Raw genomic sequence first — 15053 nt, forward strand, 5'->3', positions numbered from 1 at the left:
TTTCTAATGACGAGATGGAAATACAGCTAGTCTTCTCAATTACTATAATTGTTGTTAACAAGCATAAATGCCCATTTTACTACTATAATGAAATGGTTATTTGGTTCCTACCACAGTTTACTTCTCCCAACTATATGTATAGACTACGTATAGTTATTGGCTAACACAGGGAGTTTACATCTTGAAAATAACAGTTTTATTTGATTATATTTTATCTACTTATTGACCAGAAAACTCAATGGCTAACAAGTGGAGATTTCCTAATTTTTCCAGCAATACAGTGATATTATAAACTGTTGCAATAAAAATTACATATTTCAAAAGTAATCTACCAGAAATCTTTGTTTTTTGATAAAAACATATACGAAAATATGTGGCCTCTTCTTATAAGCAAATAAGCCAAAGATTAGATTCAAAACTAAAAACAAAGGGGCATTGATTAATTAAAAGAAGGCTCCTGCTTTAATGTTAAAGGTTATTACAGACTTAGTAATCAAAGTTTGGGAAAACACCAGTTTTCTCCAATGAGAGAAAAAGAAATGAGTTTCAGATATATATACATATTTATAACTATATATAATCTGAAACAATTATTTTGGCTATGGGAAGTTCAACATTTTACAAGTATCCCCAGTTGTATTCATATTTTGGTTAAAAGACAAAACAGTCTTCTTCTGCAGTACTATGCAATAGCTAATAATGAGAAAAACAATTACCTAGTGATAACAAGCAAAGTCCCAATATAATTTCTTTGCTGGTCATTACTCCACTAATCAGCCTGTGTAAGACACTATTGTCACTGACAAAGGTGATCAGGGCCTCTGCAAACTTGGCATAGCAGGAAATGTTCACAGGAGCACAGCGATGGAAGAATGGAATAGGTGCACTGGTGACACAAGAAAAAAAATCAGAAAAAAAATTACTCCTACGTAATATAAATGCCACATCAAACACACAAATGAAAGGTGAATATGACTGCAATACGCTCCACCCTCCACACATCATATGGAAGCTAAGAGCTGTGAGCTTAATGCTATGAAGATGACTGTCATGGGTAGTGATGCAAATCTTACCACAAACCTTATCAAAGAGGGTGGAGTGCATATTCCGACAGAAGACATTACCCTCCCCTTCTGAAAAGAAACACACACACATGGACACACACATACACACATACAGAACTACTGAAAGCAAAACCAAGCACTTAAACTTCTCAGCCTACACATCTATCAATCAAGGGGCAGATGACAAAACTTACAAACATGTACTTCATTGAACTGAAAATGAATTTTTGCTATAAGCTACTTAAACAAACACGTGCTTTTGCTTGAAATGTGCCACCATCAATAGAATGTTTCGTCTGTCAGAACAGCATATAAAAACTTAGATTAAAAAAGGTGTTTGGGCACAAGCTTAATAACTCTCATATAAATTAAGTCATGCCAAGACATCAACAGACAGCATAATATGCAGCTATTTAAAACAATAACCATGAATACCAATGTATGGAAATACTTATGATGTAACAGTACAAGAGAAAAAAATTTATATCTAATGTGATGATTGCATCTCTGCATAAAAATATATAACACATAAGAATGGAAACAAAAAATATAAACAAATGAAAAATTTCTGATTTGGTAGGGTCATGGGATTCTGGGTTATTTACTTTCTTTTTATATGTTGTTATTATGAGATTATTTGTGTCCATAAAAGACCTAATCAGTTACATCAGGCTTATGTGGACTGCAGCTTTTACTTGTGAAAAACCATAGCTATGTGTGAACTGTGACATAAATCAAGTTAGTTATTAATATGGATCTACTTTAGCTTTTGAGAGGATGGTATACTTCTAATCAATAAGAGCTTCTAAACAAAGCCCTATGAACATGCCTTCAGTTGTGATCTGTTTGGATTCTAAGAGAGCCCATATGTGTGTCAATGCACAAATACACACTTATGTGTTCATTAAGTTAAAATTTAGCCGCTACTAACATAAATCCCACATATTCAGATTTGTTTGTGGGACTGTCAGTCATGGCTCTAACATAGCATTTTTGACTGGAATAATGTAAGTATTTTCTTATTCTGAATGGCTAAGATTATACGGTTGAGCACCAAGTTCCAAGGTTTCCAATCTCAGCAAAGCAACTTTCTGTGACCCCAAGCAAAACACTTTGTTTCATTCCTCAAAAAACCATAAGAATATAAATAATGTATTGATTTTTCTTAAATGTTGGTAAACGAGTACCACTGGGAGTAAGAATAAGCAACATCTTCAATGCCGTTAAACTTCATGGAACAATAAAATAATATAATTTTAAAGATCTAGCATTACCTTAGTTATGCTTCAGTAAAATGTATCTGAAAATAATGATGTGACAATATGACAAGAGTGTTTATTTTTAAGAATTTGCCTCTTGTGACCTGTGGGTGTATCCGCGTACACCCCCAAAATGGTGTTAGTGAAATGGTTTCAGTGAAAGTTAATGCCAAAGATTTGATAGTTTGTCGGAAACTGCAGAAAGCCAGAGCATTCTGAGTAATGCTTAAATTACAGGTATGTAAGTCATTGTTTTTTGACTGAAAGTTGTTTCGCTAATGATATAAAAAGATGTTAAATTACAAAATACTTTCAAGTGAAACGGATTCAGTTACAAATACTACAGAAAAAAATCAAATAGGATTAACTGTAAATTCCTAAGTCAATAGAGGCTGATTTGGAAAAGAAATTTTTAAACTGATAACTTTGTTGGGACCTACAATTGGTTTTTCTCCTGATGTTGTCTAGATACTGTCTCTATCACGTTAAATGTCCCTGTCTAAGAACTTCTAACCATATTTTTAACTAAATTCTGGTTCTACAGCCTTCAAACTGAAGTCCTCTATAGTCTATGATTATGTACATTTTCACTCACTTTATTATTATTAATATCTGAAAAGAGAGTGGACTTACTCCTACTCTTTCAACTAACAGATGGAGGAGAGAGAGAAAGAGAGAGAGAGAGAGAGAGAAAGAAAAGGATAGAGTGACATGTAGCTGTGTAATGTTAGGAGAATCACCCAGGGTTTTTGAACTCAAGTTTCATTTTCTTTATCAGAGGCTCCATTCTCTTTTGGAAATGATGTGTATTTCTCTTTGAGTATAAAAATACATCAACATCCTGTTATGCTATGGGAGGCTGTAGGTGGAGCCACCTATGGACAGGATGAAGTTCACTCTAGTTATCTGACAGGAGACAGGAAACAGGAGAACAGGGCTAAGAAAATGGGTGGATATTAAAAATGAGACAAAGGCATCAGTATCCTTAAACTTTATGTTTAAGCTTGGAGGCAAGTGACTTAAACAGAGAGTGCATCAGAGATACATAATACATTTTCAGATATTATTAATAATAATAAATAATAATAACATGCTCACCATAAATTAATGATTCTAAAGTAATAGGAGCACCATGCCCTATATCTTTGGTATTTTTCTACTTTTCAGACTTAGAATGAGAACATTGTTTTTAATAAAGAGAAAATACTGAGTAATATCTGCTCTGAACTTACCCTTTCAAGTCATTTTTATACTGTATATAAGCACACGGTCAATTCGAAAGAGTATTTTAACATGTATCCTTCGAAGTATTGAAGCAATAACAAGTTCCTTACTTTGTGATTCAATCTATGTCAGTTAAAAAAAAACCCTGACAGCTCTAAATTTGAAGTTATAAAATTAGCACAAGCTGATTAACTATATTGTCTAGCTGATGGTCAAAATGGTCAAAATCTGCTCTTAACCAGTATGGAAATAGAAGGCAAATAAAAGGGAGGATAATATTTGAACACAGTAGTAAAAATTAAATTCTTTGCTTTAAAGCAAAAAGTACTAGACTCCCTCATATGTCATTCTTTTATTCAACCCTTCCCCCCAAAAAAACAATTTGACCATCTGTCACCATATAATTGAGTTTTTAACATCTGAATTATTTTCTTATTTAAAAAAATCTAAGTAGTCATAGCATTGATAGGGTTTGTCTTATATTTTACCGTTTAAATCTGATGTGATATAATGAATTTAAGATGAGTTAGCTGATTTCATATGCCTCTCAGAAAATAATAATTCTGAGAACCTAGTATATCATCTCTACTTTAGTTAACCTACGTGACATACTCTATGCTTCTTAATTAATATAACAAACAAAGAATTCCATTTACCGTAAGTTTTACTACTTTTCGAATCTTTAAGAAGTCAATGTAGTCCCATTAGGAAATGATGATGTTTCACATTATTGAAACATTAGCCAACAAGAACAAAACAAATTTATAATGACTCTTTTAAAGATTTTTTAAAATTAGCCTCTCACAGGAAAATTGTATCTTACCTTGGCAAACATACTGTCTATTTGCCTTTAAGTCCAGACTATCACAATTAATGAGCTCCCTCAAAGTATGGTGACAAATAATGTCTAATATTTCTTATCCACATGCCTTTGTAAGAGAGGACAGGGGTTTGCATCTCACACAATTTTTTAAAAACTTCAAGTTATAAAACGAAAAACAAAAACTAACTCAGAGGCAGACAACAGATTGGTGGTTACCAGAGAGGAAGGGGAATAGAAAGAGGGTAAAACAGGTATAGGGGGTCAATTATATGGTGACAGATGGAAACCAGACTTTTGGTAGTGAGCATGATGTAGTATATACAGATGTCGAATTACAATGTTGCACACCTGAAACTTATATAATGTTATAAGCCAATGTTACCTCAATTAAAAAAAAAAACCAAAAACCCTTCAGGTTATAAATAAGCAATTATACATGATTTCTAATTAAAAGTCTTATTTAAAAAAGAAGAACAATAGGGAGTTCTGGCAATATCTGTATAGCACAGAAAAGGCAGGAAATAAGTAAGCCAAGAATTTAACGGCAATATGCAGTGGTTTTAAACATTGTACTTTATTTTTTCTCTTTCATGCCTGTACTTAAAAAAAAAAAAAAACCTGTGGTATAGACTTTACAAGATCCTAGATTCAAATTCTGATTCCCAACAATTAGTTATAGGGCCTTGGATAACTCATTGAACTTCTCTTATCTTCTATTTCCTCATCTATAAATTGGGATAATACCCTTATAGGATTTTGTGAAGGGTAACCCTCACAAATACATATGAGAAACTTAATATGGTGGCTGGCATATGGTAGATGATTTATAAATATTAATTTACCTTGACTCCTTAATTTAAAAAATATAAATTGATAACTATTTTTTGCTATTAGTTTCTCGTTTTCACATTATATTATTAATTCCCCAACACCCAGTATCCTTTCTGTCATCCAAAAGTACCAAAATAAATGTTTGATGAATAAACTGAATTTATTTAATCCGTTTCTAGTATTGCAATTTTCTCTAGCTGTACCTAAATATTTAAGCATTATAAGTATATGGGGTAGCTAAGTCTCCCTAATACTACCATGCTTAGCATGTCACCAATAGAAAGTTATGTATTTGGGTAAAATACAGCCCTTTCTAGGCATTTGTTTTTAAAAGTCAAAAGCTCTTAGGAATAGTAGCCATTTGTCAATTGTATGGTGCTAGTGTTTTATTGCAAATTTGTTTACAAATGCTTTTCTCTAAAACAGACACTGCCTTCAGGCGCAGCAGGTGCCTGGGTATCCAGGAAGGTTGGTGGTAAGAGGGAAGCTCTAGAGGTTGAGAGAAATAATCCTCCCTAAGCCAAGTACAGCAATATATGTTTAACACATATCATCTTACTTAATTCTTACAGCAATTCCATGACAGAGGTATTAATTTCCTATTTTAATTATGTGAGAACTTGGGTTACAGAGAGCTTAAGAGACTTGCTCAAGCTGACAAAGTGGTGACACAATTCACTCCCGGGCCAATTTGGGCTCAAAATTCACTTCTTCCTCTACAACTGGGGTGCTTGTAGGTGGACAGCAAAAGAGATGTGAAAGATGCTAAGGGCCATTTGTCTGCATCACAGGTTTACCTACTGCTGGTCTTTTAAACATATAAAAAAGTCACATATGAAAAGAGACTCTACTTTTTTTTAAGGGCAATTTCTTAGGGATAGAGACTAGATCTTACTCCTCTTTTTAGATTTGGTATCTGATGCTAGTGTGGAACAAGGTAGTGTCTCAAGTTTTTTATTAAAACAAATTTGTTTTCTGATCCTTTCACTTTGCTTGCCAAATACCAAATGATATTTACTATGTCCTAATTTATCCTCCTTCTATCAACTATTTCTTCTTTACTTTCCAACAGGCTAAGTTCAGACAAGAGATATTAAATACTTCAATTGTGAGGTACTAAAATAAGTAAAACATAAGGATTTTTAAACAAGTATAAACATAGTACATAGTTAGTTTTCAGGTGGTATAGGTTCATCATTGCATCTTGGATTGCTAACACATCAGTGGATGACCTTGTTAGAAGCCAAGTCTGTCCATCTCTAAAATCCAAGCCTCTAATACTATGCTTTGTTTTCTGGTGAATGGCTTTAGGATGCTATATGTGAGGTGGTGTGTGTGTGTGTGGGTGTGTGTGTGCACGCGCAGGCGCACACAGCCAAGACTAAAGTACCCAAAATAACCAAGAACAAGCAGTCCTCAACATGGTAGACTCAGAAATCAGAGGCAGAGAAAGATTTGCAGTAGGAGCCACCTCCCAACCGCTGCCCCCCACCCATATTATACAGGAGCAGAGCAACTTCGTTCTCATACCAAGGCTTTCTGGTTATCCTTTTATAATACATTTATGCCTTAAAATAGTGACTATACTCAAAGTATGCATTTAAAACAGGCATTAGCAGTTGAGTAGATACGAGGATAGGGCTTCTTGTTTTTACATTGATAAATTTTCTCCAATGACTCTATTCAAAGGACCTCCTTTTTTTTTTTTTTTTTTTTTTTTTTTAACTGTCACAGGCTCCCTAATATTCTCGATTTTCAAGAATGGAGTCTCCTTACCTATTGGTCTAAGCCCATAATTTGTAGATCCCTCTTATTCAGTATCTTTTAAAATAGTCCCTTTACTTTTATGTACAAAGGCTTTAAATTTTAACATCAATAGTAACTTGACAAGACTAAAAGCTCAAATCAATTTAACTGATATATCCTTTGTCTACTTTTCAACAGAACTTTTCAAATTCGAATTAATAAAGCGTGAGTTATTCCCATAAGCAATCCGAAGGAAAAGAAGACAATAGGTGAGTCTCAAAATTTTAACCAATAGCTTGTTATATAATATACTGAGATATAATAAAAGCGGTGTCAGTTTAGTATACCTGGAGAAGCTGACCTCTGTCATACATGATTAGTGATACACACTGAGGTTCTCAAAATCAGATATGCTCCAAACCCCATATACCTAATTCTGAGGATATATCCTACAATGCTTGAAAACTTATTTCCTTTCTTAAAAAACCTATTTATAATTTTAAAATTTATTTCACTTATAACTACTGTGAGATTTTTTCTCATCCTTGTATCCATTACATGCAAAAGGTACTTAATAATAAATGTCTGTTGAATAAGACCTTGGATAAGATATGGCAAACGGCCTATTATAGAGAATGTATCTATAGGACACAGCCTGAAATAAACTATGGAGAATAATCACTAGCATATTTTTTTAAAAATAATCTCCGTGAAGTATTACTAGGGTCAGCTCCAAAGAATCTTTGAAGACTGTGAGACTTGGCTTCTAAGTTTATTGTAGATTTTATAATTATTCAGCAATTCTATATACTTAAAAATTATAGCATTAAAAAAAAGTGAGGCCCCAAAAGAATTTTAAAATACCTGTAATGAGAAAGTTTTTTTTTTTAAAAAAAAGATATACATTACATGTTGTCATTCCTATTACTACTGTTTAAATTTTGATGTAAAAGTATTGGACCTAGGCATCTGGTATCATCATATGACCTTTTTCTCAGAATAACATACACAGTTTAAAGTCTACCTATAAAAACAAAAGTCACAAGTTAACAAAATATAATAAAATTTACCTCGCTGGAACTGGTAGTTTGGGGCAAACACCAGAAGCTTTTGAAGGTATAGTATACTCTGAAGGCTTTAGGGTGTAGCTACATAGTGCTGAGCCTGTTGAAAGAAAAGCTGTATGTTAGCTAGCAAGCAGAGTCTGAATAAATTCTCTTATTCTCTTATTAATTCACTTTTTTTGGTGACTATTAACTCAACATATACAACTTTCAAACAGTCTAGAACATTATAGAATAAGAATCTGATTCAGTATCAGTCCTCGATTTATTAAAACTGATTCTTTACCAATAACTTACGTACAAATTTTAATTCTTAATATTAAAGACAATAATAAGTACTAGAACTACCTTTATTGAGTGTCTGCCACATGTCAGACTCTATATATATACATATATACACATACATACATATATATTTTTTTAAGAATGAATTTTAATTGTAACTGACTAAACTGTGTCCAGGAACGTCTCCGATCAAATAAAAGAAACATAATAAAACTCTCCTATTGAAGAAACCAAGAGTTTTTGCCAACTCCAGTGCTTCTGAAGATTAGGCCAAGAGTAATTCATTCCCAAAGCTGGTTTTGTCCCCCACCCAAGTTTCTCATCCCAAGAGGAGGGTTAGGAATCGATGAGGAACCTGTCTCCTCCTCCCATCATGCTGGGAACTCTTAGAAAGTTACTGGTGGGGTGAGCCTCTCCTCTCACACCACACACATACACACACACACACACACACACACACACACACACACACACACAATATTATTTATCATGATCCTATAAGGCAAGTATTATTAAACTCACTTTACATAGGAGGCTAGAAAGCCTAAGAGATAAGGTAAATAAATTGCCCAAAATGACACAGCTACTTAGTGGAGGTGAGATTAAACTCTAGATCTCTTCGACCACAAAACCGATACTCAATTACAAGCCACCTCTCTTTTCTACACTTTCGATTGGTAAATATTGAAAATTATTGCTTATAGCACATGTGCATTCATTCAGATAATATATCACTTTTTTTCTTATTTAAAGGGCAGGAAATGCTAACTAATAAACTGAACTGATAAAACCGATAACTTAATAAAAGGATCCTCAGTGTTCAGATAGTTTAAAACAGCTTAAATTCAATCCTAGATGTTATGCAACCATTTATTTCTCTGACTATATGGCTAATATATATCTCAACAATATATAAAATTCAGATGAATACAGTCCATCAAATTGTTGATAAATCTTATTTTACCGACCTGTTAATTTTGTAATATAGCAACAAATATACAGTAAGGTTTATGGTGCAATAGGTATTAACTGAGGAGATCTAAGCTGTAGTCTAATTTTGCTGAGGACCTACAGCATTATATCATGTAAACTGTTTGTGTTTTATTAATTGACATTCCTACCAGATTACTAGTTTGGTCAAATACGTTATTATTAAATACAAATAGAATAGCTTTGCATTTGTATTATAGCAATAATGGACTTTTCAATGTACTACCATGGAAAAAGTTTAAAATATAATGTGAAGTGAAATTGGCAGATTTTAAGATTGAAATGATTATGGAAATGTAATATAAAGATGTGAGAAGAAACTTAGAAGGGAATACAGAAAAAAGATTTGTTGGGACAACAAAATTGAGAGTGATTTTATTATATTATATCTTGTCCTATCAATCAAAGAAAATTTTAGAAAGCCACATACCTGCATTTAATTCAGTAGTGCTGCCCACAAACCAGGAAACAACTTGCCAAGTGTTTTTATATGTGGGTTGTTTTAGCATACGTTCATAAATACATGTAGCATTTAGTTTATATAAAGATAATTCAAGTAATTTGACCATGTAAAATATTTTTAAAGAGATACTTGAAAGGAACATGGCATTGCTTTTCTAAATTCTTTAGCTTCTTAGGACAGACCCAATAAGAAACTAAGTTTTTGAAATTGTTTTTGATCACTTTTCCACTTTAATGACTTTTTTTTTAAGTTAAGCAAAATATTAACTATCTAACACTTCTAAAATTAGTCTTTCATGTATAAATATAATGCCACTTAATTCCATTTATAGCAATTTTAGAGAAGACATCACTGCCGTGGCAAACAAACATTTTGGATTAATCTCTGAAATAGCTGGGAGCCCTATTATAGAATTGTGCATGAAAAAATAGCAACTGTGCCAATAACTGCAGAGCACCCAATGTGATCATCATCTTCCTGATCTGAATTGTCAACTTATTTCTTTCACAGTCCAAGATGGAATTGATTTGCACAATATAAAAGGCCCTAACTAAAGCACTTTGTGTCAGAGCTGTCAAACATACTGCTCCATCTGAATTCAGTGAACATAATCTCCATCCCCACCCTTTCTTCATTTAAAAAAGGAGGTCAGCAGGTGCAACAGAGTTCAATTTTATAAATACTTTCCCAGGATAATGTTCAATGAAAGGATAATAGCCTTATCTTTGATGGTATTCTGGGACACAGGCCAGTACTAAATAGATCCTGTGTTAAATAGATTAAAGGAAAAAGATCTTTACAACGTGTTAGTAGTAACAATTGTAAGAAACGTTATACTCTTTCCTGCTCAAAAGGTTGATGGATAGAGTAGTCTCAGTGAAGAACATTAAAACAACCCAGTAATGGCAAATGTTTTACAATTGTTTTTCTTTTCCCATTTATTAGCTAATGCATTTTCGGTGAACACTTTTAAGGTAGTATCTATCTTATTTTTTTTTAATATGGGAAGTATAAACAATACTTAGCACAAAAAGTTTAGTCATAAGCAATAAGACAGTTTTTCTTCTAATGCAAAGAGCAGGGAAAAACCTTACTTGAGTAATGGAAAGTCTAAAATAAAAACAAAAAACTTATCTAAACCACAGCAGAGGCAATCTATGCAACTCTGCCAATGTTATTCAAATGCCATCAAAATGAGTGATCTTAGGAACCTAACTTTTGTATATAAACATTTATCTTGTTTAAGTACTACGATTTTTCAAATGCCCCGTAATATTCAATTATTTATTCTTTAGCTCAATAACACTTATAACAACTTCCCTAAGAGGTATGTTTCCATCACCACGCTCTAAACATTACAGATGAAAAAAATAAGTAATACTTCCAAGGCCTTATAAGCAGTCACTTGCAAATGAGAAATAGAATCCTTTACTCCTAGGCTACGGTGCTTCTTCTGTGTCATGCTTAATAATCACAAAGAGACAAGTATTCAATAAGCTCTTGGGCAAAAAACCTGAGTTCGTTACATAGATACTTTAAAAATAACATGTCTGAAAAAAAAATTTTTATACCACCTACTCTCCAAATCTGCTCCTCCCATATATTTTTGATCTTGGTTATGGCTCCATCATCCACAAAATCCCCAGAGTGAAATGTGGAACTCATCTGTTCTCTTCTTCTTTATATATCATCTTCCTATTTCATTAAAGACATTCAAGATGCCAAGTCCTGACAACCAGACCTTTCTATGTTATCTCAGACCTTCATGATCTCTTACTGAGTCAGTTAAACTACACAGTCCCAGAGGGTTTCTCTCTCAATCCAGAATACAACCTTCAGAATATTCTTTGCAAAATGGGCATTAGTAGTATTACACCCCTGCCCTCAGGATAAATTCCAAACTCCTTAGCTTTAAGACCCTCCAATAAGGCCTCTACCTAGATCTCTAGCTTCAACTTAACATAATAAATTACTTACAATTGTTGGCTGTTGAACAAGCTTCCAGGACTTTTCCCAGGCTGTTCCTGGTGCTTGGGCTGTCCTTTCCTAACTGGCCATCTGAGTGTTCAAGTTTGAGCAGAATTTCTACAAACTACTCAAGAGTCACCTCCCCCCATAAGCCTTCTCTGACACACCCAAACGAATCTATTTACTGCTTAGCTCCATTATAAAACAGCACATTATTTTGTAACTTTTTGATTTATATATCATCTCTATTTTTAGGATGTGAGTTCTTTGAGAACTGGGACCTTATGCCTTCAAAATATCTAGAATCTGCATCTCCTGGCACATAGACAGTACTCAAAAGCCATCTGTTGAATAAAACAGCATGTACTGTTATATTCACTGCAAAGTATACTACCTAAAACAAGATTTCTCAACCTTGGTTAAGACATTTTGGGCTGGGCAATTCTAATTGTAGGGGTATATTCTGTGCATTACATGATGTTAGAAGCACCCCTAGTCTCTATCCACTGGATGCCGGTAGCCTCCCCCTAATTCCTCACCCAGTATGACAACCAAAAACGTCTCTTGATATTGCCAAATGTCACAGGGGTAGGGGTAGCAAATCACCCTTAGCTGAGAACTAGTGGTCTAAAACACCACATTATTTGAAAAAAAAAAAAAAAGACACAAAACAGAAAGTTGGTAAGTGAGAGGCTAATTCTTCTTGCTTTAAAATTGTTAATTTGCTATCACAGTAATATTTGTAGGATATACTACAATAAAGAGAAACAGATTCCTTAATAAACATGATTTAGAAAAGTCTAGTTAATAAAAAAAACTCAATGCAGAACAGTTTTCATTAAGAGAAACAAATTACATTGCCACAGGAAGTCCAATGAATTTAACCCCTTTCTCTAATTAAGAAAGTATTATGTATTTATATGCTGGAAGAATGCAAGACAATTTCCAATTTCAATTTCTAGTAACCAGTGAAAAGTACGGACATATTTGCAATTTCCAAGAAGCACCATTTAACTACCTGGTGGCATGACATTATCTATCGATCACTACTGGCACACACTGGGCACTCAATAAATATATGCTGAGTGAATTAATTTTGGATATCTATGTGCAAGACTTCTACTAGGTATTGTGGAGGACAAAGAGAAGTTTGACCATCTATTATAAAGCGAGTTCCTTAAACATGGGACTGTACCATGTCTTTGTTTCTTTGGCACATACTTAATAAGTGCTAATTAATTATTTGTTGAATGAGGAATTAGTTTAAATTGTATTCTCAAATGGAAGAATTTTCCTCTTTTTAACAATCAAGCTACCTTTGCTGGTTTCTGACTTGGAAGCAATTAAATCAGTTGCTAGGGCTGATCGTTTCATTCATTTACAAATAATATCAAGTATAATCTTTTGATTCACTGTGCCACAAGAATCTGTACTAACTTTGTGGTTTAAGTTATACTGTTACTGACTGATAAGAAAGAGGGTAATATACTGAATATTTACAGATACTAACTCTAAAAAACTGGATAATGATAATCAAAAGGCTTATTAGCATTAAAAGATTTTATATGAATGGATCACATAATCTTTCAAGGTTTTCAAACAGCAAAACACTGAAAAAGCAGCAAGCTGCATGACTACTCAAAATGTGAACATGGTCCAAACGGCAGGTCATAAATCTCTCAGAATTTATATAAAATGCAGTACATTGAAGAAGTACCCTTAAGTGGGAGGGCTTTTACACATGCTATAAATAGGGCACACACACAAAAAAGGAAAATAAGATTTCTGCCAGTTTACTACTGTGTTAGGGAAAACAAAATATGTATTATAAAATAGTTTAACAAGAATAATGCAAAAGGTAATAAAGAATTCCATGTGAAATATTAGCAACCACTGAGAACATGCAGTCAGCCCCTAACTTAATCAGAAGTGATTCTCATTTCTAAACTGTTTAGAATTTAGAGTGCAAGTGGAAAGAATAAAATGTCAAGCGAAGCATCTGGCACAGTGCATGGCACAAAGTAGGTATCAATAAATGCTATGCTGAAGCAAAACGCAAGGCTTAAGTATGATTTATCTACTCAGACTTGGATGCCCGCGCAGAACAATGGGGACAGTGAAGTAAAGTGAAGGGCTGATTGGCCAGAGGTGGTGATCGGGCCAGAATTAGAGAAGGAAGAGAGGAAGGGGAGAACTGAACTGTCTGAGCAAACATTATCTTTACCACCTGTCATGGTCTGGCTGGGATGAGATGAATACCTCATATAGAGATGGAGTTAGCAGCAGAGGGAGGATTATTTGCCCCGCTACAATGTACACGTTCTTTGAATTTTCAAAAATAATGATAATAAAGGAGGAAAAAAACCTGTTTATCAGAAACTGCAGGAAAGGAAAGCTGATGAAATTCATGCTCTGTTGAAAATAAGAACTGAGATGGGAGCTCTCGCCAGCTGGTTTCAGTTTCTCTGTAGGGTATAAGGTTAGAAAAGAAAGAACAAGAGGGCTTAAGAGAACGGGTATAAATAATGACTTGGAGAGTATGTATAGGAGAGATAAATGAATGAATAAGATGAATTATTTAACAGATGAATAAAAAGAACTGATTTCACAGCAATTCTGGTTAGACTGAAGCTAAACAATTTACCTACTGGTGGCAACATGGATATAGAATTGAGCAAAGGATAAAGCGCACTGAGAGAATGAGAAATTATTAAGTGTCAATAGAGATGAAGAGGGAAATTCTGTCCATTGTTCTTTCAAAAAAACATTTATGAATAGCTACTATGTGAGGTACTATATGAAGGCTTGGGTATTTCAAGATGAACAGAGCATGATCGGCCCCCAGGATGCACTACTGCAGAAAGGTGATAAACAAAGAACCAAAGAAGTTTCATACTGAGACGTTATAGTATTTGGCAACTTTATTTTTTTAAAGGCAATTTTTAAATTGTTTTGTTCTCTAGCATCATATGTTTATGATTCTGTGTCATATATTACGACCCATAATGATAAAATGAGTATATTTATACACCTTCCACCCAACTCATATACAAGGACTTATCCTTTTATATTCATCTAAATTCTTCTGTTTGCCTTTCCAAGCTCTTTGTAATACAGCAGCATCGCCACATAACAAATCTAATTTCTAGCTATTTTTTCCAAACTTTTTATTTTAGACATACTTTACAAAGCATTCAACGAACTTGTTTCCAAGAAAACAACTCCTCTTTCTTGTCTAAGAGAAACAAAAAAATTGAGGAAATATTTTATTTGCCTAATAAATGCATTTCCTACAAACATTACTACAGGAACAAAGAGCTTTCCTTTAAAAGTTTT

General features: G+C 33.6%; 1 protein-coding gene across 3 annotated transcripts in view; it reads right to left on the minus strand.

The window, feature by feature from the left end:
* Positions 1–15053, minus strand: part of SLC44A1 (solute carrier family 44 member 1) — a 131441-nt gene that overhangs the window by 70229 nt on the left and 46159 nt on the right. For all 3 annotated transcript variants that reach the window (XM_011364965.2, XM_023533490.1, XM_023533489.1), the window contains exons 4-5: positions 8018–8111; positions 717–886 (exon numbers count right to left, since the gene is read on the minus strand). In XM_011364965.2, the coding sequence (XP_011363267.1) occupies positions 717–886; positions 8018–8111 (264 nt within the window). The remainder of the gene's footprint in view (positions 1–716; positions 887–8017; positions 8112–15053) is intronic.

Source organism: Pteropus vampyrus, unplaced genomic scaffold (genome assembly GCF_000151845.1).
Source record: "Pteropus vampyrus isolate Shadow unplaced genomic scaffold, Pvam_2.0 Scaffold103, whole genome shotgun sequence".
Taxonomy (NCBI): Eukaryota; Metazoa; Chordata; class Mammalia; order Chiroptera; family Pteropodidae; genus Pteropus; species Pteropus vampyrus.